The 23,707-nt window shown below is 41.1% G+C and overlaps 1 protein-coding gene across 1 annotated transcript in view; it reads left to right on the top strand.

Moving 5' to 3' along the window:
* The window catches only part of ABCA12 (ATP binding cassette subfamily A member 12), a 103,373-nt gene that overhangs the window by 55,479 nt on the left and 24,187 nt on the right, over nucleotides 1-23,707 (top strand). Inside the window, exons 12-34 of the mRNA XM_085228194.1 lie at nucleotides 20-135; nucleotides 851-957; nucleotides 1,891-2,144; nucleotides 2,270-2,382; nucleotides 2,876-3,000; nucleotides 3,722-3,895; nucleotides 4,812-4,976; nucleotides 5,966-6,164; nucleotides 6,716-6,855; nucleotides 7,419-7,538; nucleotides 8,653-8,743; nucleotides 10,078-10,257; nucleotides 11,568-11,874; nucleotides 14,141-14,255; nucleotides 15,619-15,948; nucleotides 16,814-16,883; nucleotides 16,984-17,118; nucleotides 17,811-17,963; nucleotides 18,717-18,894; nucleotides 20,445-20,663; nucleotides 21,312-21,508; nucleotides 22,076-22,236; nucleotides 23,403-23,627. Of these exons, the coding sequence (XP_085084320.1) occupies nucleotides 20-135; nucleotides 851-957; nucleotides 1,891-2,144; nucleotides 2,270-2,382; nucleotides 2,876-3,000; nucleotides 3,722-3,895; nucleotides 4,812-4,976; nucleotides 5,966-6,164; nucleotides 6,716-6,855; nucleotides 7,419-7,538; nucleotides 8,653-8,743; nucleotides 10,078-10,257; nucleotides 11,568-11,874; nucleotides 14,141-14,255; nucleotides 15,619-15,948; nucleotides 16,814-16,883; nucleotides 16,984-17,118; nucleotides 17,811-17,963; nucleotides 18,717-18,894; nucleotides 20,445-20,663; nucleotides 21,312-21,508; nucleotides 22,076-22,236; nucleotides 23,403-23,627 (3,874 nt within the window). The remainder of the gene's footprint in view (nucleotides 1-19; nucleotides 136-850; nucleotides 958-1,890; nucleotides 2,145-2,269; nucleotides 2,383-2,875; nucleotides 3,001-3,721; nucleotides 3,896-4,811; nucleotides 4,977-5,965; nucleotides 6,165-6,715; nucleotides 6,856-7,418; nucleotides 7,539-8,652; nucleotides 8,744-10,077; nucleotides 10,258-11,567; nucleotides 11,875-14,140; nucleotides 14,256-15,618; nucleotides 15,949-16,813; nucleotides 16,884-16,983; nucleotides 17,119-17,810; nucleotides 17,964-18,716; nucleotides 18,895-20,444; nucleotides 20,664-21,311; nucleotides 21,509-22,075; nucleotides 22,237-23,402; nucleotides 23,628-23,707) is intronic.

Raw genomic sequence — 23,707 nt, 5'->3', positions numbered from 1 at the left:
TCCTACCTTATTTTTTCAGGTTTCTGTTTTTAGAATTTGAAAGCACCATCTTACAAGTGACAGTGAATAACAGCTATAACCCTTACCTGATGTGTTTAATAAATGCCACTGAAGTTGAAGACAGCGAATTGACAGGTAATCATGATTCCATTAATGTTGTGGGACCTCAGCCGCAGTATGTTTGTGTCTGACTTTTCAAAGGGTTCTGTGTAATGGTGGGAAGGAATAGTGCTACATGTTTTCATCTGCTGGCAATTAACTGCAGCTGTGAGGCTTGGGGAAGCCAGACTCCTCTTTGTTTGAGTTATGTCACGTTGTGGATGTGTTTTCCATCCAGCTATATACAAAAGGCACGTGTGCTGTTCTCTATGTGATGACAGGTTACTGACACTCAGATAACAAATCTTTATGAATAGAAACCTATTTTCCCTTCCAAGCTTTGTGTACCCTTAAGATGACAGCAGTTATTTTGAGAACTAGCATGATATTTCAAGTAGATATTCATGATATATGCTTATTGTTAAACCTCAGAGGTTTATCTGCTGACAGAATAGAGGTTTATCTGCTGACAGAGTAGAGATACCGAGCATGCTCTGAAGCTCACTGTTGGAAGTTCTGTTTATAGTGTGGGGTGTGTTTCCTTAGGAGCTGAGCACCTACTCAAACTGGATCAGCAGGTTGCAATCCAGATCTCGGACTGTGATTTCAGAGGTCCTGAGCCAACTGAATGTTTTAGAAGTTAACAGTGCTCAGTAGGCATTGGCATGAAAGTGCCAATATCCTCATCTATGAAGTTTCTGCAAGTCTGGTGTTTTTGTTTCAAGTAACTTTTGTTTTCATCCTCCCACAGAAAACATCATGCTGCTCTCGAAACAAACTCATCTGAAAAAAAACTATTTTATGCAAAATAATATCTCTGAGGAACGTTCATCCATACCAGAACTCCTGAAGCTAAAAGTGAGTCTGCTTAAAATGCTGACTTGAAGGACATCCTGCAGTGATACAAGAATGTGCAATGGAAATTTTGGAAAACAGCATATGAAGAAAAAAGTCTTCACAGAACAGCTGATAAAAGCTAGGAAGGAAACCGTCTTCTGTCTGTATTCAAAAGTCATTACTGGGCTGATGAACTTTTTGCTATACAAGTCCTATGCACAGTGTATACTCAGTTTTCTGAGAGAGTAGATGCCTTACAACACTGCAGTAGTTTCTGAGATCAAGCACCTAAGCAATATTTATTAATGGATTTCCCTAGCCATAGCTTTGGATTTAGCAATGCCTCACTTGAATAAAATACTTCTCACATCATACATACATGTTTGAGCTGTAGCATGTATGCACTTTCTTCTGTCTCTCTCAAGAAGAGAAATAGAAAAAATACGAAAAAGCATATTTTTAAAAAGGATAAGTTCTCTGTGCTGTTACTGCTTATTATATCTGTAAAAACGATATGATGAGCTTCTCTGTAACGTGTACTCAGGCATACAACAGATGGCAGTTCTTGCTATGACTGATAACGTAAAGAGGGACGTCAGAAAAGAGGAAAACCCATGGTAGAAGACTAGACAAAGGATTGTAATTTGCACATCAAGCTGGCAGAGGCAGAAGTCCTGACTTTTAGTTGGTTCCTGTTCATATGCTGTTTTCATGTGCTATTGTAGGGATGACCAGCTGATATCCAAATAGCTACACCTATCACAAAAGGAATAATTGGTGTGAGTTGTTCTATTTGAGATCTTTTGGATTAAATAAAAATATAATTAAATATATATAATACTAATAACCCTACAGAAAAATGCAAAGGAACGGCTAGACTCTTTAAAACTTACCTTTTAAAATTCTGTCTTCTAACTTGTACATTTGTCTTCCTTTTCAAAATGTTCCTTGAAGATATCTCTCCTCCGGAATCTGACAACACTTCTTTGTGACTACGAGAGCTTTAAGTCAATACAACATATTTGCCATCTCCCTAATGTTAGCTTTGGAGAACTCTGTGAACAGAGTCAATCTCATGAACAGCTTCTCCGTGCTATTGAGCTGAGCAATCAAGTTGTGACCAATATACTGAACAGCAGAAGGGTCTCCAAGGAGCTTTGGAATGTACTGATTGGAGATGCCACAGATGTCCAGGCACAAATGAAGTGGTGAGGCTCTTCCGCTGAGTTAGGCTGCCATAGTACTCTATTTATGAAACTATACAGTGGCTTCTTATCTTCTTCTAATATTCCCAAATTTGTGGTTATTATTATTATTTTTTTTTCCAATTTAGGTTTCAAGAAAATGTACCAGAAATTGCTTTCTTTCAAGAGATTCCTCAGTATATGACAGCTTTGAATTCCATGTTGAACATCACAGAGAATTTAACAGACTCCAGCATTCCAGGTAGTTTTCTGTATTTCCTTTAGTGTTCATTTGTGAACATCATCATTGGCATTGTAACTTCTACTGGAAATCTCAAGACTTGTTTAGCTGCTGCTAAGAAATGAATCCTGCTTATTATGATTAAATTAATGAAATAACCAAACACCATGTCCCATGTCCTTGGGATCCTTTGTCTAGGATAATTCTAGAGGCAGTGCTAGACCAGCCTTGTTTTTTCTGTACTGCTCCAAGACTCTGAGCACCGAAAGTCCCAAGTCTTTGTATTTGGGCAAACTTTCCTTTCACTAAACCTGTCATCTTTAGCTCATGGTGGACAATCGGACTGTAAAACTAAGGAAATAGGATTCTTTTACAAGTTTTTGTTTTGTTTTAATCAGCAATGATATATGGCACTTCTACCTTTTACCAAAAGTAAAGTCCTCTCTGTGCTCTTGAGGTCACTGTACATCTGTAGAGAGCTCTTGTATCAATTTCTGTTTGATTTCATTCACAGAAAAGTTAAGAGATGTGTTTAAAAATGTGGACCAGCTCAAAGAGGATCTCAAAAACACCACAAGAATGTCCACAACCAGTATTGATGCTCTTCTGGAAGCATCTCTCCCAGAAAACAGCAGTCACGTAAGTTTGTTGTTATTGTAGTGAGACCTCCTGTTGACTGCACAGGGAGAAGACAACACAGGGACACACAAGCATAGCATGTTATAAGTCAAAATGGTCATCAGATATGCAGTCACTGATGCCAGTTCAACCATTAGAGAACAAGAGCCATACGATCTCTTTGGTTGTCACCGATAGCTGGTAAGCTGCTACTGCCATGGACTGCTTGATGCATGGTTGCTCCAGTCTGTAGCTAGGGTACAGATCACTGTAACAGACTAATGAGGACCTAGCAGGGTTGTTGTTCTCAAGGTTTTCAGTGTTGAAAGTTATTGCTGTCTAGATGGAAAAGCACAGTTCTAATGAAGATTGGAAAATTAGTCAGGGGTCCAAAATAGCTTCCTGTAATGAGAGATGAGCTTGCCTTCCTCAGCCTCATGTGCAAAACAGAGCTCCAGATGCTTTTCCTCTTCCCAGCTATCTTGTCTGGACTGAACCCTAAAGACTGTGTTCTTTTCCAGATTTCATATACATCAGTGAATAGAAACCACAAAAGCTTTTGCTACTGTGCAAACTGAGCAGTAAAACACAATCCTTAGGATTTTTCCCTTGGAGTAGGAGTAGGCATTTTCTGAAATTCCATCTGTCAGTGTGGATGGAACAACGGTGAGGCAAGATTAAATGATGTATACTGGAGCAAGTAGTCCAGCCCTTAACAAATCTTTTCTTTCTTCGTACACAGTTAATTTCTCAGATTCTCCAGCTGGAGTCTTGTAGCATCCGTCCTTCTGACCCACATCTGCAAATAGTAGCAGAAGAGTTCTGCAATCTCACTCTTTCAGAGAGGACTCGTCAAACGTACATCCTTGGGGTCACCCTATTACGACACTTAGACGTTTACAATTTCTTATACAAGGTTAGTATTGGATTTGAAGAGTACTTTCTATAGTCTCTGCTGCACGTAATGGCTGAACGGATTGCAGTGGCCAGAAGCAATGCTGATTTACACAAGCCAAAGATCAGGCTTTGCTCATGCTGTAATCTTTATTGCATATCCATGCTGTAACAGTGTGGTTAGAAATGAAGATCCCAGATGGTGTAAACCAGCAAACCTAATTTAAAGGCACTGGAGTTGCTCTAAATGCTTCCCTATCTGCTAGTATCACCTGTGTGCTGTCACAACCTATTGAACATTCCCAGCTGAGTTCAGGCTTCCCAAAATAAGGCATTGGGCTAATTATTTTTATCCCTTGAAAAGAAAAACCTTCAAAAATGTCCCATTAAATATATTTTCCCAATCTAGTTGCCACTGCCAAATTATTAAATGATTCAAATATCCCACGCATGCAAGAACATAAACAGCAAGTAAGAACACTGTTCATTGAGTACTATGTATTGAATACACATTTTAAAATGCTACAGAAGTGATCCTGAAGGGAAAAAGTTACTAAGTGAGAATGCCAATCAATTTGGCTCAGGTCAAAAGTCACTTGTAGTGTTTGACATCTGTGTTGTGCAAAATGCTACCTCCTAGAAACTTGGATTACATCCCAGTAAATACCCAATACACGTTTCCCAACTGCAGGTGTTTGGAAACTTGTGCCATTTAGGATATGTAACGTGTATGGGAGATGGTTGCAAAAGCACGTGGGGATTTAGAAATACTAATCCCATTTATTTCCCATGGGACATCCACTCCCTAAGCCTCCTGACAGTTTTGAACATCCCACAGTTTCCATCTTGGAATTAGCAGGAGATCAGCAGGGGCGTGTGCCTGCATGTGTACACACATTCGTGCAAATTGTAATTGATTTCCTTCCTGCCTCTTGCAGATGTTATTCTCTAAGGAAATTCAGAAACCCATGGACAAGATATTAAACCTTCTGACAAAAATGAAATATTTCCGACACCAGGTAGAATCTGATGTTGATCCATTGCTACAAGCCATTCATTCACTGAAAAAGCTCCAGCAGTCTAGAAGGATGCCACTGAGTAAGGTATGTGTAGTCTGCATTTGCTTTGGAGGTAAAATGCCATTGGAACAGTTTCCACTGGAATTTCTTACCTGAGAAGCTGAAGGTGCACTAAACCATGGATTACTGCTTCCTCTTTTAAAGCAGTAAAATCCTATGACTAATCTCTACTGAACTCTTGCATTGCCTTAATGGGAGCACGTAGATTTTGTACACTGGGACAGGTATGTGTTCAGTGTGGTTGGAGAGAAAGAATGCTAGGAACAAAAATGCAGAGAATGAGCAACTGGGTGATGGAGCACTGGAACAAGCTGCTCAGAGAGGTTGTGGAGTCAACTTCTTTGGAGATATTCAAAACCCACCTGGATGCTTTCCTATGCAACCTACTCTAGGGAGCCTGCTTTATCACTGGGATTTGACTAGATGATTTACAGAGGTCCCTTCCATGCCCTGTGATTCTCTCATTCTGTGAACTGTCTTGTAGGACGGTAGACTTCCCCCAAAATATTCAAGTGCACTTGGAGAACTTCTCACTACAAACCATCCGAAACCATTTAAGTCAAGAGCAAAAATTCGTTCCAGCTTTGGTGTGCTTTACACCATGTCTGCAGCCTCAAGACTGCCCAAAATATTCAGTACAAACCCTGCTGCACCAGCTGCAATAACTTCAGGTTGCACTAAAACCATTGGATCCCATCTCTTTCTGATCTACAGTCTTGTACATATGCTTCTGGATAACCTTGCTGCACATGTTATGGGCAGTACCCACATTGACTCCCATACCTTGAAATGATTTTTCAACCTCTAACGTAGCAGAGGTTAGCCTTAAAGGAAGAATGCTTTCCCAGGAAAGCCTCTCATTTTGAACAAACAAACTTCTTGTAATAAATCAGTGTAAAAGTATTTAATCCTTGCCTTCTAATTCTGTTATCTCTTTTTCCTCTTCAGAACAGGATGCTTGTAGCATACATGATGTATTTGTGTGCTGCTTTTTTTTTTCCCCTTTTCTGCAGGTGCTTCTTAAACCAAGCAACGTTAAGGTAACACAAGGCACATTTAAATCCATGTCAAAAGTTCTCTGCAACCAGGAGATCACACCCCTGTTCTTTGAGTCCTTGCTTCCTGATTTTGGAGACCCTGTAAGAAACACTTCTGTGGAGGATGTCCACGTCCAAAAGATGATGAGGAAATATGGGATTCCTCATGATTCCAGTAAGTCTGGCTTTCACATATATATAGTACGTTTCAAAGCTAAACTCTCACATTTCCAAAGAGATCCATCACTGATCTCGATGTTTCTCTGGAGGGCTCATGGTTTATGCCAGTTGAAGATCTGCCTCGCCCAAATTACTGATGGCTTATTTTTGTAGGCATTAAAAGGCAAGCAGCCTGCACAGCCCAGCAGTGTTTGATACTGCAGCACTTCCATTTGTCGATGGTACAGTTCTAGGACTTGACAGGTCACTGTTTTTTCTTGATACGTAGTTTTTCCAACTGTGCTGACATGATTAGCTCCACTGAGTTCACAAAACTACATTTAACCTCCAAGCAGAGAATCCTGGCTCAAACAATGAGACTCTTGTTGTCTTGAGTTCAGCAACAGGAGATTTTGGGGATGGATTGCTTTTGTCAAGACACATTATATCAGTCAGTGCAGAGAGGCCTGAAGTCATTTGCTGGACATAGCAACAAATTGGGCCAAGCTTTCTCGTGTCTGATCTACTTGTGCTCAGTACAGTTTATTTGTTTTTCTCCCCTTGCAGCACCGTTTTGTTTATCTTTCTATCTGGATCTGGTCAAGACCCCAACTGGAGCTTTAATTTGGTCTTTTTTAAAACCAATGGTGTTTGGGAAGATCCTTTATACACCAGATACACCAGAAACTCGAGCAATCATGGGAAAGGTATGGCTCTGCTTAAACTACATGAAGATATTCCCTCTGAAAGGTGTTTTAATTTGTGTCTAGCACAGGCTGGTTTCTTTTAGAAGCAGAACTATATTTTCTGACTGTTAGGAGTATTAGTCAGATTATGTTTTTTGTAGTTCTATTGCTGGTTGTATGTGTCACCCTTTACCTTTAAGTGAATGTTACCTCAAAAAAAAAAAAATTGCTCTAATATTTATAGTACGTTTTTTTTTTTAAGGCTTTCAGTTCATGAGGCTTTACCTCCATATTTTCAGCTAGTAACAGAGATGTCTCCCAGAATGCTCACCAGTAGTGACAAACAGGCCATTGATAGGAGTAAAGCTGATACCCATGGCATGCTCCAAATGCCATGTATGAAACTGCATTTTTAAATACTTATTTGAAGAAGAATTTTGCCAACCAGTGATAGAGTGCAAAGTAAACCCTAAAGGAACCAAACTGAATCTCAGCTATTTAATTTCTTCAATTATTTTTTAAAGCTTTCACATAAGTAATTAATAAATTGAAACTTACATGTTGTTGTGGACTTTTTTTTATAGTCTAATACCACCTTGAAGCAGATGGCTGATCTAGCCCTGAAGTCACAGGAATGGCTGGATAAGTCTCCTGCCATCATGAATTCATTGACTAAGTTAAACGAGACGGTTCCAATGATTAAGGTATGAGATCTCACTGTCTATCCTGTTGTCCCACAGGGAGGATGGTTTCTTTCACTAAGAAAAAAATGGAGTTGGAGACAGGGACACCTGAGCTCATGCTTCTGCCCTGCACTTCAGTTTCCTTGCCTGCCTGCCTGTTCCCATCACAGAAATACTCCTGATGCACCTTTCCATGCAAATCCCTTTTATGAAATGATATGTCTATAATACGCTCTCTGACAGTGGCCTTGCTGAGGGCTGCTGGAAGGCTAAGATGAGCGGGGAATGCTCTTCAGTTTGTAAATTAACTTTCTGCTTGATGGAGTGATCCAGCCAACCAAGACCAGGCAAGAAATGACTTTTTCAGAAAATGAAACAGTATCTATAATAAGCATGTAGCTCTGGGTGCACACATAAGAGCTTGGAGATGTATTTGTACCTCAGCGAATGTAAATAAAATTTTTTTCCCCTCCCAAAGAGCCTTGGTTGGATGCAAAAAGCAGTAGGCTGTAATGCTTTACATACATGCGTCATGTTTGCCACGGTACAAATTGTCACCTTTTCTTAAAAACTATGAAAATGAGATTTCTCAAACTCTAAAGCATCCAAAAATAATTTCAGTGGCTGGAATTCATTGTAATTTCCATGGCACAGAGAGAAAATCCAGAGCAGAAAATGCAAAAGTGAAATGAAATATTCTCTGCTGACTGCACTCAGTGGTGGAATAATGGAATATTCAGCCAAATAAAAAACTGACAGACAGTCTCCAAACTAAATTTTGGACCCTACCCATTCTGTGCTGGCTGTTTTCACAGGCTTTAAAACACACTTGAATGAAATTAACTGCACTTTTAGTCCTCATATTAAAGAGTATGCATGATTTTTTTCCCTGGGAGTCTAATGCATCGTGGAGAGTCGAGAGGCATCTTCTGCTGACTCCAGCAGACATTATCTTTCTTCTTTTCATTGCTAATGCTTTCCCATCTTGAAACGCACAGTGGAGAACAGAAAGTCAAGAAAGGAGTAGGAAAGTATAAATGCTACTGAAGACAGCTGGTCTGTTGTATTTTAGCAATACACCAAATAAGCTTATGGGATTTGTGGTCAAATGCTTTTTCTCTTTGCTTGTTGACAGAATGCCCTACAGAATCCCTTTGTGCAGGTTTTTATCAAGATGATGGTTGATTTGGATGCAGTTGAATTGCTGAGTCAAATAAACAAGCTTGGTAAGTTGTTTCATGTACCCTACCTTCGTGTTTGTACTTAATGTCTGGGAGCTCCAGAGTCATCAAACTGTAGTCATCCTCCAGTTCTGCTCTGCTCTGGCCGGGATTGGAGATGAGACAGTCTCAGATGTGATTCTAAGCCTTGTGGTTTGTCTATGGGAAAAGACTCTTAGAAAGCAAAGGGCTTGTGTGAGATGTTTCTCCTGAGTTCCATAGGAATGGTAGAATGGGAATCTCTGCTGCTGATTGTGGCCACTGGAGGACACTGTTTAGCCATAATCATCACTTTAAATGAGCTACCTGGGACTCTGATGGGAAATGCTGAGCTCACTTGAATCGCATCAGGGTTTCACTTAAAAGTTCTCCAGAGCAGGGAAGGAAGGGATGAGCCCATGCTGGTGAAGCCAGACTCATCATTATAAAATATCCCCTGATGCCATTTTCTCTTTTCTGATGGCTTTGAGTGGTCTTTCAAGTTGAGGGTCGCTGATCTGCACTGTAGGATTCAGTGCTACTGGCATTGGTGGATGTGTTACCTGTTAGTGCACAGCATGGTGCCCACAGCCCCTCCTGGCTGGTCTCATTGCCCCTACTCACTTTTCAGCATGTCCATACATCTCAACATAAATCTGATCTATGCCAGAAAAACCTAGCGTGAGCCAAAAGTAGTTTTAGTCTGTTAAAGTCCAAACAATGTGAACATGCTGTTCATGATGACCCCTGTGTTATTTTATGAGTAGCATCTCCTATCTGAACTCCCCATAAAATCATCATGCCTGCAGCAGCTGTTCCATATTAGTTACGCTGCATTATGCAGTCACCTTTTAAAACAGCCAGCAAACAGCAGTATCTTTATTAAACTTCATTATCAGGTTTAGTACACGCATCAGCACAACAGACATAACTTTCCCTTGATATGCTTGGATAATGCCCATTCTCCCTTGAGACAGAGCAGCTCAGCAGACGTGTTGATTACATCAAAAACCGTAAGATGCAGAATGAATAGTGAGCATCATACACAGGTCTAGAAACCCAGCAGGTTAGTGGCAACTTCTGATTTGGGATGGCTGTCACATCACATTGCTGGCAGCCTCCCAAAGGCAAACTCATGAGCACATTACAAATGATTAACATAAAAATTGGGTCAACAACATGCCTTCATTGCACCGCAAAGTGCAGAAATGTGTTTGTCAACGTTACGTGTGATGTCTTTTCTTCCTTCCTGGTGTCATTGTTGGTATAAAGAGCAGGATGATGATTTGATGGATTTATTTTATTTTTTTTGCTATGTATACTGACGCTGCTGGTCTTGTGTTTTTTTTTTTTTTTTCTAGATGATATTCGGCTGGAATTACAGAACAACACTGACATTGTTGATCAGCTGAACACATTAGCTACCCTTGCAGTAAACGTGTCCTCCTGTGTCTCGTTTAATCGCATTCGGGCAGTCAAAACCTTAGAGGAAATGGAAAAGATGGCTAAAGAACTCTTCCTAAAGAACGAACTGTTTGCAAGTATGTGTCAGGGTCTCAAGTCTCCCCTGTCAATTGAAGTTAGCTTGGTACAGACTGCAAGCACAGCCTATGAGGCTTGGCTTTCCACCTGTGACTGTTGTGGGCACAGCTCCCACCACACAGCAGTCAATTTTCACCAAGAGATCTGGGAACTGCACACTCAGACTTCCTTGTGGCAGTGGTTTTGTGCTGTTCTGTATATGCCTTCTCTTGTCTGTAAAGAAAGTCTTTGGTCATCTGGCATTTCCTCTGGGTTAATTCTCAGTGGAAATAAGTTCCTCTGTGCTTTGGAGGTCTTTGTGGCGGAGTTGCCTTCTCTCAGGCCTCCTTAGAGAAAAGATGCTTTACTGAAAAAGAGACAGTTGAATGTATTAGATGATTGTAAAGATCTTAAGGTGCTCCAGTCCTCCACTGCAGGATCATCGTGAATCCTTCCAGTCATACCTTTAACATTTGTGGGATCGGATTGCAGGTTCAAATCAGACTGCAGGGAATAAGAACTTAGACTAATTTGAATAATGGGATGTGTCTCAGTTATTGAAGAATGCACAGAACTCCGCAGTTAGGATTTACTTGTAAGTTCTGTGACCTGTTAGTCTTATACCTCATAATTAAATGTAGATATAAACTTTTTCTATTCTTTGAACTTCAGGCCCTAATAATATTTGTCTATTCCCATAAAAAAAAGTTTTCCTCTATGTTTGTCCTCCATTCCATTGTATTTACAGCATGCAGTTTCCTAGCAGGACTTTGCAAAGCTTTTATATTCCCACACATTTCTCAGCTTTGCAGGCGTTTGTGTGCACAAAAATACGTGTATAGGCCATGAACCATTGTCAATGCCACGCTCCTGAGGTATGTATTTTACAGCACCACTGTGTGAGCTCTGTTGATGGAGTACAGATAGGTATACTCATGAGAGGTGCATGCGATAAGGGACATACCCGACAGATTTGTGACAGTCCATGTTAACAGCAGGGTTTTTCCAACACAGCTGCTTATTTTGAGAGCCTTTCATTTTTGAATGCTCAATAGGAAAAGATGTGGAGGCTTGGAGTATAGTTAGCACCCAGAATCATCAACCACATTTGGAAGTATAAGGAGCTGCAGAGACACTTGATTTCCAGTACCAGATCCTTGGTAGTGAATGTTAACAGCCTACCCGCCTGAGCATTATTTGTGCTGCAAAGAAATGGGATGATGGACTGTAATGTAGACAAGACTTATAAAGATGAGGAGTTCCTATGTATCTGTGTGTACTGCTCCAACTCTGTCAACTCTGAAGAGAAACCTTTTCTTTCTTTCCCAAGGTATCATTTTCAGGCTGCCATCAAGCTGGAGCAGCCCAGCTCGTGGGGCTTTGGCCCTCCCTCCTGTGCTCAACTACACCATCAGGATGAGCAGCAGGATCACGCAGACCACCAACAGGATCAGGGAGCGCATCTGGACTGTGGGACCACACAACTCCACCTCGCAGAGCCAGATCTACAGCCGGGCATTTATCTATATCCAGGACAGCATTGAAAGAGCCATTATTCAGCTGCAGACTGGCAAGAAGCTAGAGGAAATAGCTGTTCAAGTCCAGGCCATGCCTTACCCCTGCTACAATAAGGATATGTAAGTTTATGGGGTTTCTGTCTTCCTGTAAAATTTGCTGTCTCTCTTTTACTACTAAAGGTAGAAATGAGACTGGGTTTGGCAGGACTTGGGTTAAATATGAGCCTTGGCTTGTTCTGCAGGTGTTTACATGCAGACAGTGCAGCAGAACTTAGAAAATATATTTATTGGGCAAAAAAAGCCTCTAGGTTTATGAGCTTTGTTCCTACAGATTGCTATCCAGCTGTTCCGTTTGTTATTCATTCCACTGATTCCAGCTAATGTTCAGTGTATAGTGAATAGTTCTCCATACAGGTGCCTCTCTCACAGATGCTTTAAGAAGGATAAGAGTGTGAAATTGTACCATTCATTGCCACGGTAATGAGGGAGGACAGAAAAGCTTTTGATGAGCCAAGTTGTTAGGATTAACAGCCTGTTATACTGAGTGGTGCAGCATGAACTGTGTATGGACCAAAATAAGTTTTGAATGGTAAAGCAGATCAAAAAGTTTTGGATCATCTTCCTTTCCACTCATCTTGAGCCAGATCTGAAGCTAATATAAACCATGTCTCTGCCAACTGCAACAGAGAGAAGCCAATCTCTCACAGCTGAGCACTGGTCCCTCTGGCAAGGAGATTTTGGTTGCTGTTGGAAAGCTGGCATCACGGTACATCCTCAGAGTTATTGCCCTGACCACAGCTGGTGGCCAAGCAGAGTGGAAAACATGTAGGAAAATGATTTCATGTTCATCAGCAGGCTCTGAAGGATGTTCAGCAAGTAATATTAGTAGGCTGGGCAGTCAATCCACAGTACAAGGGTCTTTCATAGACAAAGAGTACAGAATGGACACAGGAGCTTTGCATACCTGCTGCATGAGCTAAAAGATGATCTAGGAGCTACAACAGACCTATTAAAATCCTGTGTCAGCCTGTCATCACTTGACAGCTGGAAACTCATCATCTGCCTGCAAGCAGGTGAGCATTCAAACCAGGTGTCAGCTTCCAGCAAATGTGTGGATTATTGCTGTGAGATAGTTTTGCACAATGATTAACTGGCTGCTGGAGGCACTTAACTGCAGTTATCTGTTCTTTTGCTTTTTCTTGGGCTGCTGAGAAAACAGCTTGCTTTTGAGTTTCCCTCCCCACCCTGGGTTCGGAGGGTCATTGCTCAATTATTAAAATACCTAAAGGCTTCCTGTTTCCATCCAGTAGAAGTCATCAGAAAATGGCTGTTTACTGATTGTTATCACATAGTTACAATCCTGTAGAGAAATGGAGTGAACTTATATACCACCTCACTGAAGGTATAGGAATACTGGATTTTTAATGGCCTAGGGATCATGCACAAAGTGATAATGAAAAGCAACCAAACGAAAAGCAAACAAAACAAAAAAAGCCCTTCCCCAACAACAACAACAGAAGAACCAAAACAACAAAGTAAGAAAGAAGAGAGAAATGGTAGACTGAAATGCCTTTTCACTGTTCTATATATAGATATGATGACCTTGTTTGCGCAGAAGAAGAATTTCTTGAAAGTGCTGAGTTTTGGAAACTTTTTGACATTATGAGTTAAAAATAGAATTAAAAAATCAATCATATTGGTTTCCTACTGCTATCGTACATTAAACTTTTCCTAAGAATTATGCTGTTGGTTTTTTTTTTTTAAGCCAGCTTTAGAAATAAGGGAGGAAAGCATAAACCCTGTAGATACAATGAAGTGAATCTCCTACAATTGAAACTTGCTTTCCATCACAAAAGGAGAAGTTTACTTTTGGCCACTGCTGCACCTTCTCTCAGCATACTACTGGCATGGGAGGAAGGTTGTAAGGAGGAGGAACCAAGAATTGTGAAGCCTATTTGGTAGATATGGCTCTATAATAACCATCCTCTGGAGTAAGAGAAGAGCATTGATATCCAACCTCAGGCACAGGGAAATACAGCCTGATAACAAAATCAGGCCATTGACAGAATGGCTGACTGCTGTGGTGTTTCCAAGTGGGATGCACCCACCAGAGTCAGGAGATGCCACTGTTGGTTTCTGCTCTTGCCAGTGGTGCTGCTGAGCAAAACTATTTCAGAACCAGGCTGGAAAAAACTCTTAAATATATATATATATATATATATATATTTAACAGTGCAGGAGTCTCCTAATAGAATCTTCAGTGCAACAGCAAAGTAGTCTTTTTTTGTAATTGTTAATTATACTCCCTGAAAAAAGTCATTCTGTATAAAACATTAATCCTTAGAACATTTTACATTCAACTAAAGCCTGCATTTGCCTTTTACAGGTTCTTAACCAGTGTGACCTACTCTCTTCCATTTGCTCTGATGGCTGCCTGGGTGCTGTTTATAGCTGATTTTGTTAAAACTCTTGTTCAAGAGAAAGATCTGAGGCTTTATGAGGTATGCTGAAATTTTCTGGGACGTGCAAAATTATAAACAAGTTTTCCTTATTAGTGGGTAGTAGGTCTCATGTGCAACGTTAAATGGAGCGAAACAAACATTAAGGAAAATAATATTGCAAATACCTATTGTTAATATTGCAAATACCTATTGTTTGACCTGCAGCATTTGAGTTGTGACATTGTAAGTAACTTCAAAATATAGAAATGCAGGGCATTTGCCCTTCAAGTGGTGAGAATATTGTTTGGCTGTTCTGAACACTGGAAAAATGGGGATCTTAAAAAATTACAAGTTTTCTGAAGATTTAAAGCCCCCTGAAAATTGACTTTGAGTCATCCCTACTGGGAACATGAAGAGTGACTTACTTCCTATCCTTGGAGTTGTTATACTTAACATTTCAGAAGATGCTGCATATTACATGAGCTTCTCTGAAATGAAGTTCTTCGTTCAGGTTGCCTATTGGAAATCACATTGAGACAGGGAATTTATTAAATTAGCTCACGTTTTCAGTGTGAACACAGTCAATGGAGATGAACAGCAGAGAACTTTCTGGGAGGCTAAGCTTCAGCAAGCAATAAAGCTCAGGCAGATTTGTTTGTTCTCTGGTACCATGGAAACAAACACTGAATCACCAAAGAAATATTTCCAAGAAAGAGCACCCTATGAACTGCAGTGAGATTGACAATAAGAGTGTCCAGTTGACAGTCCCTGAATATTGTTTTGGGAACGCACTTTCATTGTCTCTGTGATCCAAGGTGTCAGTAATCTTTCAGCTGTGTTATCTGCAACAAGACACACCAGCATCTCTCATTTCTTTTGGATTCGGCAAGGCGAGTTCACAGTTCTGTGTGACTTGTGACTTGATCATCAACTAATATAAATGAATATTACTTCCATATAGATATGCAAGTGTATCTTATTATTTATTGCTGGGGGGATGTATGTGAAGTGATTCACCAGCTGAACCAAACGGTACACTTGGCTTCAACTGTACCTAAGAGTATTTACACTCAGGCCACTGAGTCGAACGGCGTTATCTAAAACAAATAAAGTAGCCAAGATGCTTTAGAAAAGTAGCAAATATAAGTCCAGCATCAGCTTTGAATCTTGTGGGTTGTGTTACATGATGTTTGCAGATCCTGCCTATGCTGTTCCTTTACAGCGAGCTCCTTGCAAACCAAGGGCATTCCAGAAATGTGAGTGCATGGTTTCTCTCTAGTTATCAACCTGGCAGCATGCTGAAATCTGAGAGAACATATTTTGTTTGCGTGCCGTATCCAGACACTGAAAAAAAGAAAAATGAAGGATCTCTTAGTAAACAGTTACAATTTGTAATTCCTGTTATTTTGCTTTCTCTCCGTAGTACATGAAGATGATGGGTGTTAATGCAAGCAGCCATTTCATCGCCTGGTTCATAGAGTGTGCCATCTTCCTTCTAATCACAGTCACCTTCCTCATCATTGTCCTAAAAGTGGGTGACATCCTTCCCAAAACAAATACAGCGCTCCTGTTCCTGTACCTTATGGACTACAGCTTGTCCATCATAGCCATGAGCTATTTCATCAGTGTTTTCTTCAACAACACCAACATCGCAGCGTTGGTGGGCAGTCTCGTATACATCCTCACTTTCTTCCCCTTCATTGTATTGCTTGTCATTGAAAATCACTTGAGCTTCTCTGTGAAGAGCCTGCTGGTAAGTTCTGCTTTTCAGTAACAGGGATTATGTGTGTGGAAGCAAATTTTCACCTTCAACACACTTCAGCTCCTCTTAAGGCTTGTGTCACCAGTATACATGTTTGTAGCCGTTCTAAATTCCACCAGTGGGTGCTGATACGTGCTACATCACATAACAAGAGAGCTGGCTGTAGCCTGGTAGGGGGAGACCTGTATCCCTTCACTGAAAGCAAAACTTGTGGTATTTTAGTGAGAAAGCACTGCTAGCTGAATCAGGGTAGTGTGAGCTATGCATTTTACCCTCTCAAATTGCAAAGCAAAAAATAGCTTACCTTAATGAGGAGGAAGGCTAGACAGTAAGGAGTTGAGGTTGCAGGACAATGAGGGAAGGCTGGCTCCATTCATTCCTGAGTTGTGTGTGCCTCAAATTTGTAACCCATGGAAAAAAAGATAAAGCTTTGTCACTTGCCAAGGGTGGAAATAGGTAGGTATTAAGTACCAGAAGTCACATTTGTTTTGAAGTTAACCAAATCTGGGAAAGGACGCCTTTTAAGTCAAGCAGTAAATTCATTAGCCATGTCAGGTAATTTTATATCACTACTTTATTTCAAAAGCCTAAATTAAACCCCTGGATGGTGGATGAAGTTGGATACTGGGAGTGGAAGCAAAAGGAAGAAAGACTCTAAGGGGATATTGCAGCCCATCATCAGAAGTTCTGCCCATCAGAAGCTTGGTCCACTGCTCTTTGTGTCTGCTGGAAAAAATCTTACTTGTTTTTCCAGCTAGTGTATCAAGCCGGGGAGGTATCTGATGGGTTGTCTGACTTAAAATCTCTTTGAGACTAATTAACAAATTCTTTGTTTTCAATTTTGTTTATTCCACAGAGCCTGTTGTCTCCAACTGCATTCAGTTATGCAAGTCAGTACATTGCTCGCTATGAGGCACAGGGCATAGGTATGTTTATTGAAAATAAAAATACGCTTTGAGCTTCCATGTTTGTGACATTCCATTAACTAATATGGACTCTCTTATATTTCTAAATTCCTTTCTGCAGGTCTGCAGTGGGACAACATGTATAAATCTCCAATGATTGGAGACAACACATCCTTTGGCTGGATGTGCTGGCTCATTCTGATTGACTCTTTCATTTACTTCATCCTGGGATGGTATATAAGAAATGTATTCCCAGGTAAGGATATGAAGCACTGAGATTGTTGATGTATTGTTTCCTCTGGAAAACAGTGAGTACAGCACTGACTAATTCCATGATCCAGGCACTCGGGCACACACAGGGCACCTCTGTTCCTAGAGCAAAGAAGCCATATCTTGGAGAATGTGTTGCAAGTATTAATGATGCTGGGTTAAGAGAGGACTAGGGTTCCTTCTGCTCATCAGGTGGGTAGGTGGAACCTCTGAAGAAGCTGAAGCCAAGGACACAGGAGAATATGTTTGCTGTCTGGTTGGTGAAAATGAGAACAAAGCATGTTAGCCAGCATTTGTCAGTTGAGTGATTTTGTGTTGCGTTACTTATATCATCCGATTTCAAAAAGTAATTCCTGCCTTGGGCAAGAGACAGTACATTTGTCTTTTGCTTTTCTTCCCCACCTAATGAAGCAGTCCATTGGCACACAGAAATCTACCCAGTGGAAAATGTAAAGTACTCCAGCCCTCCGGCTATGAAGTTACTCAGAATAACAAATGAGCAAATGCTTCCTATTGTGCCAATTAGGGGAAAATCCCTTCCAAGTATCAGTAGTACATGAAGCATATCTAGAGAGGAGAGATCTCCATGGAGTTCTTTTTTATTGTTTGGAGTGTAGTCCAATAGTGGTGCTTCCTGCAGAAACAGATACCTGAATGAGCTTTCTCTTCTTCTTGCAGGAAGATATGGCATGGCTGCTCCCTGGTATTTCCCACTGCTTCCATCTTACTGGCTTGAATACAACTGGCTCCCCTTCTGGAGTGACAAACAAAGAGGCTTCATCTTCACAAAGCTTGTGTTAAGGAAAGAAGCCAGCCCCAGCAATCAGATATGTATGTGAATACTGACATACGTTTTAAGTAAACAAAGCCAAATTTGAGAAGGGCACCATGCTCAGAAAGCACAATTTTATGTTAATCCTTACTTTGTAGCACAGGAAAAACTGAAAATTATTACTTACTCAAATGGAGATTTGACTTTTAAATTGCTTTGTTTTTTTTTTTCTTCCAATTCAATGTGGAAATCCAGTACTGACATTCACATGCATAGGTGTGTATACTGTAGTTGAGAGGATACCTTGGGTTCATATACCTCACCCTACAATGCTCTGTGTAGAAATACATTTTTGTATTTCTTATTTGTGAAAGCAAATACAGAATTCCACTTGGCAAGAGGGATGTCTGCTGTTTTTTCCATTTCTTTAAATATTTAATCTATAAAATATTATGAGATCACACATACAAACTTTCCAGTTCTACCTAACAGAAAGTAACTCAATAGCTTTGCTGTATCTCCTCTAATTTTATATACTTGTTTAGTGTAGATTAAATTAGGTGCTCTGAAACATCTAAATGTAAGACCTTTTCAGAAGAGATTAATGCTTCTTGTCAGAAATTATAAGAAGTTGCAGAAGTGAAAAGGAGAAATGCGGGAGAGCTCAAAAAGTCTCAGATCCTATGAAATGTTCTCTACGCTCCTCATCGAAAGTCACCTGCTTCTGCTATATTATATGCTATCAAAAGCCTTGCTTATCTCTGAGTTGAAAAAAGGTAACTGTCATCTAACCCTTCCCTTTGGTTTTGAAGGTGCCCCCCCGCCTCACCTGGAGCCAGAACCCACTGATCTCACCTTGGGAGTCTCCCTCCATGGCATAACAAAAGTTTATGGATCCAAAGCTGCAGTGGACAACTTAAGCCTCAACTTCTATGAAGGGAATATAACTTCCCTGCTGGGACACAATGGAGCTGGGAAAACTACAACCATGTACATGTCCTTTAAAGTTGGGATTGTTTTGTACCATTGGGCTCAGCTGGATGGATATGAGAGCAAGTGGGGCTTTTCAGCATTGGGAAGCTGAATGAAATGCTTTATTAGGACAGATCTCTCTTGTAGTTTTATCTTACTCTTAGATGACCTCAGCAGTCCCTTCATCTACTAGAACTGAAGGTCCTTTTGCTTAGGAATATGCTTTTTAGTCTGGTAGGATCCCTGTAATACGCAGCACAGCAATTGTTTCAGCATTTTGTTCCACGAGGCTTTGGTGCCTGGGGCTGGGTTGCTCTGAAAGCTGTGGGTAGCTTGTGCACCTGCCAAATTTGAAGTGATATTAGTGAGAAAGCCTAATAAAGGTATATTTCAACTGTACAGACTCATGTGTTGGCTGGAATTGCAGTAGGTTAATGCTCTGGCCTCCCAGCATTGCCATTTATAAATTATAGTTTAAGGTGTTGGATAACATCACTAAAAGAAACCTGTGGAACTTGATTTCTCTACTGATATATATGTATGCGTCACTCTGAAAGCAACATTAAGTAGATAAATAGAAGCCCCAGAAGAGCCAAAAACAGTAAGACAAGACAGATGTGTGCTTCATCTCAGCTTATTATAAATTCATCTCATGTCCTCATAGTATGTGTAGGCAAAGGTGATGCACAGAAAAATATAATAGCTTCTTGAAACTTTGTGCAGGCTTCAAATCCTGAGTAAGGTCACAAGGTACTTCTCCTCTCCTTTTAATGAGAGTTAAAAGTCCCAGGAGAGAGCGCAACACAGGGATGGTGAAGGGCAATCTGAGATGCATCTTCTCCTTTTACTCCCTTGCAGGACAGCCCTAAAACCAGCCTATATTGTGCAAGTAGTCATTCCACATAGAAGGTGTTTGACTCAGGTCTGCTAGGTATTACTTGGTAGGTAATTATTAGCTTGAACTAGATGAAATTGCTGCCCTCGCTGAGGTGCCTTGTCAGGATATCCTCCCCCATTCCTTCTTAATAATAACAGTGAAATCAGGTTTCTGCGCTGTGATGTGGTTAGTATGATGAAGATGTGGTTTTCAATCTCTGAAGTGGTTAGCAATATGAGACTGTCTGGATACTGCAGACAAACCCCAAAGAATGAAGAGTAACTGCATTATGTGAATTCCCAGTGATTAAATTGGAAGTGAAGGGCATTCATGAGTATTGATGTAAGGAACATGCAGTGGTCTGACTTAGGGAGGGAGAGACCTCCCTAAGGAAGATAAAAGTATATGTGAAAAGTAGCCAGAGCTCAGTGTGTGAGCTTGGTACTAGCCCTCACAATCCCACAGACAGGGGGAAGGAGGATGCTCTTTGATGTTAATTGGGCACTGCTCCACCAAAGCATGGAGAGACTGCAGAAGAAGCTGTGTTCAGTGATTTCTGGCTGCAAGGAGTGTGCTAGTGATGGAAGGAAGCTTGGCAAGTAATGATAACTGCAGGAGAATGGAGAAAAAATACTTATGCTTTCTCTTTTTTTGTTTTTAACTTCCTTTTTTACTTATTTTTCCCTTTCAGATCTATTTTGACTGGTCTGTTCCCTACATCATCAGGCACTATTGTTGTCTATGGCAAAGACATCAAGACTGACCAGGAAGTTATCAGGAAGAACATGGGTATCTGTATGCAGCACAACGTGCTCTTCAACTACCTCACCACAAAGGAGCACCTGCTGCTCTATGGGTACATCAAAGTCCCTCACTGGAGTAAAGAGGAGCTCTACCAAGAAGTTAAGAGGTATAAAAACAGCAGGATGGGAGAAGAGAGGGCTGTGAAGATTATGTGTAGTAGTACCACTGCAAAGCTCAAATGAATGGTTTTGAGCACTGTTGCAAACCCAGCCTAGAGTTCAAATAAATACCTTGATCTGACTGGAGGAGTACACTGAGTGTTGAAATCTGTGGCTGTAAGAAAACAACATTTCTTCTCCAAGAGTTTACAAGCTTCTGTGGCAATTCTTTGGAGATGAGTTTATAAGCCTAGGGGTCTGATTCTTGCTTCTTTACAGTTTTCCCCAAAAAGAGATTTGGTCAACCAGTTAGAAGATGATGTCAGCTTTATTGGTTCTGCGGAGAAATGAAACAGCCAAAATGTCCCAGAGAATTTGGATTTTGGTGATCTCTGTTGATGAGGTTGAGCCTTTAACCTTAAATTGTCAGATGGAAACTTTGAAAATGTGCTGAAGATTTCTTTAAAATTAAAATCTCAGTTGCTGAGCTACGTATAGGATGAATCATCTCAGTGCACTCTGACCATTCAGTAGAGCAGTCTATACTTGAGCAGTTCTTCATTTGCAGTTATGTTTTTTGGATATTTTCAAATACTCTGCTTTTAAAAGTTGCCTGAAGGGCAGCATTTGGAGATTGTTTTTTCTTTGTTTTGAAGGACTTTGAAGGAGACTGGACTCTACAGCCATCGTCATAAGCTGGCTGGTTCCCTGTCTGGTGGTATGAAGAGAAAGCTGTCTATAGCTATTGCTCTGCTGGGTGGATCAAGGGTAGTGATCCTGGATGAACCAACAACAGGGGTGGATCCGTGCTCTCGTAGGAGTATTTGGGAAATTATCTCCAAGAATAAAAAAGGTACTGTGATGAGATGAGATGCTGCCCAGAGGCAGAGATGCTTTGTGTCTTGAAATTATGGTGCCCCATCCCTAGAGGTGTTGATACCCTATCCCTAGAGGTGTTCAAGGCCAGGTCGGATGGGGCCTTGGGCAGCCTGCTCTAGTATTAGATGGGGAGGTTGGTGGCCCTGCCTGTGGCAGGGGGCTTGGAGATTCATGATTCTTGAGGTGTCTTCCAACCCTGGCCATTCTATGATATGGAGTGGTTTTGAGCTGTGAGTTTTGGAGAGCATAGAGAACCAGTTGTGGGGGACTGCAAACACCTTGCAGATCCTCTGGATTCATTCTTCATTCTTCTTGTAGATTCACAGTGTCATTTGATATGTATCTTTTCCATAATGCATATTTTACAATAATATCTTTCAGCTCCTCGGTAATGTTACTTTTCATCTAATTATTATTAATTCCCTAAAAATGCAGCTGATTTTCACCTGATATTCTACATCATTCAATGCAGCTTTCACCTGTCTCTTGTAATCCTGTATGTTTGTTCTATGTGGATTGACATCAGCTTCTTCTTTTCCAGGCAGAACCATCATTCTCTCTACACATCACTTAGATGAAGCAGAAGTACTGAGTGACCGAATTGCCTTCCTAGAGCATGGAGGGCTCAAATGCTGTGGGTCTCCATTCTACCTCAAGGAAACTTTTGGTGATGGATATCACCTAACGCTCACAAAAAAGAAGGTTCGTGTCAGAGTTGGTCCTAAATCTTCAGCCTCATCTTAAGTTAAATGTGTGCTTTTTTGATAGATATTTTGGGTGGGAAAATAAATCAGTTGAAAGGAAGGAAGGAAGGAAGGGAGTCATAGTATCCAACAGAAATGAAATCCATTGCAAAAGGTTCATATCAGTCTTAAATTTCTGCCATGAAGTAGTTATTCCAATCTAATTTCTATTTTGAAAGTAGGACGTTTTGGGTAACCCTGCTACCCAAAGCCATGCAGCTCTAACAGATAAGCAGAGGTATGAATCTGAGCCTTCTGTGACCCAGGTGAAGTCCTCTTCATCCTCCCTTCCCTGCTGGACCCTAGCTTGCTTTCATGTCTATTGTGAACATCTATTGGCAGGAGCTGAGAATGGTAGCAGTTCCAAAGTGGTTGTGTTTAATGCAGAGAGGCACCAAAGAGCTATGGAGGATCTGCATGTGAGCATATTGCTTCTCAGGGAAGAGATACTAACAGAGCATCTTCCTTGAAGCAGAGGGACACTCTCCAAGCCAGTCCCCAGGGAGGCCATCAGATCTGCCTCTGGGGCTCTCAGAAACAGGAAATTCATCTCTCTGCTCTGTTGGAGAACAGTGCCTCCTTGATAGTTAAAGGCAAGGCTGGATCCAGTGTGAGTTCTGAAGTTCAGAGTTATCAGATTGGAAGAGATCCATTGATAGTACCTGACCTTGCCATGTGCGAGCCCTGTACTTCACAGGGAAAACAATTGCGTTTGTGCTGACAGGCAAGTTCAGGTGTGAATTCTCCCATGTGGCTGGACTTTTTCTCTTCACTGTAAATGCTCTAGCTGATGCAAAGTGGTCCATCTGTCCTATGCCCGGTATGTCTGCTATCAAAGTGAGCACAGCAAGGCATGGATGGACCAAACTGTGCTCAACATAGTCCAAAAAATACCCAGAGTTCCTCCTGAGTACAGCAAGGGTCAGGGAGTCAGTGCCACATCTCCTGAGTCTTGTTCAAATGCTGGAAACCTGGGTTCATCTTCTTTTGGTTTTAAAAATGAAATGCTGCATGTCTGTGCTGAGATCACCCACCATCAGGACGTGATCCGAGCTGAATCCTGCAGCAGGAATTTTGACATCAGCACCTTCTAGTTGAACACAGAGTGTTTTCCTCCTTTTTCAGAATATGTTAGAGGAGTGTGACACTGCAGCAGTGACCTCCCTGATTCAATCCCACCTCCCAGAGGCTTATCTCAAGGAAGATATCGGTGGAGAGCTCGTCTATGTGCTTCCCCCCTTCAAGTCCACAGTCTCGGGGGCTTACCAGGCACTTCTCAGAGCCCTTGATACCAGCTTGAGTGATCTCCACCTTGGTTGCTACGGGATTTCGAACACAACTGTGGAAGAGGTAGGTGGTGGCAAATTTTGGATGTAGGAGTAACAGGGAAGGGAAGAAATGGTTTTGTTACTCACTGTGCTGTAGTTGTG

This window comes from Meleagris gallopavo, chromosome 7 (genome assembly GCF_905368555.1).
Source record: "Meleagris gallopavo chromosome 7, MGAL_WU_HG_1.1, whole genome shotgun sequence".
Lineage (NCBI taxonomy): Eukaryota > Metazoa > Chordata > Aves > Galliformes > Phasianidae > Meleagris > Meleagris gallopavo.
The sequence above is the reverse complement of the archived record's forward strand: the minus strand, read 5'-3'. Positions and strand labels throughout refer to the sequence as shown.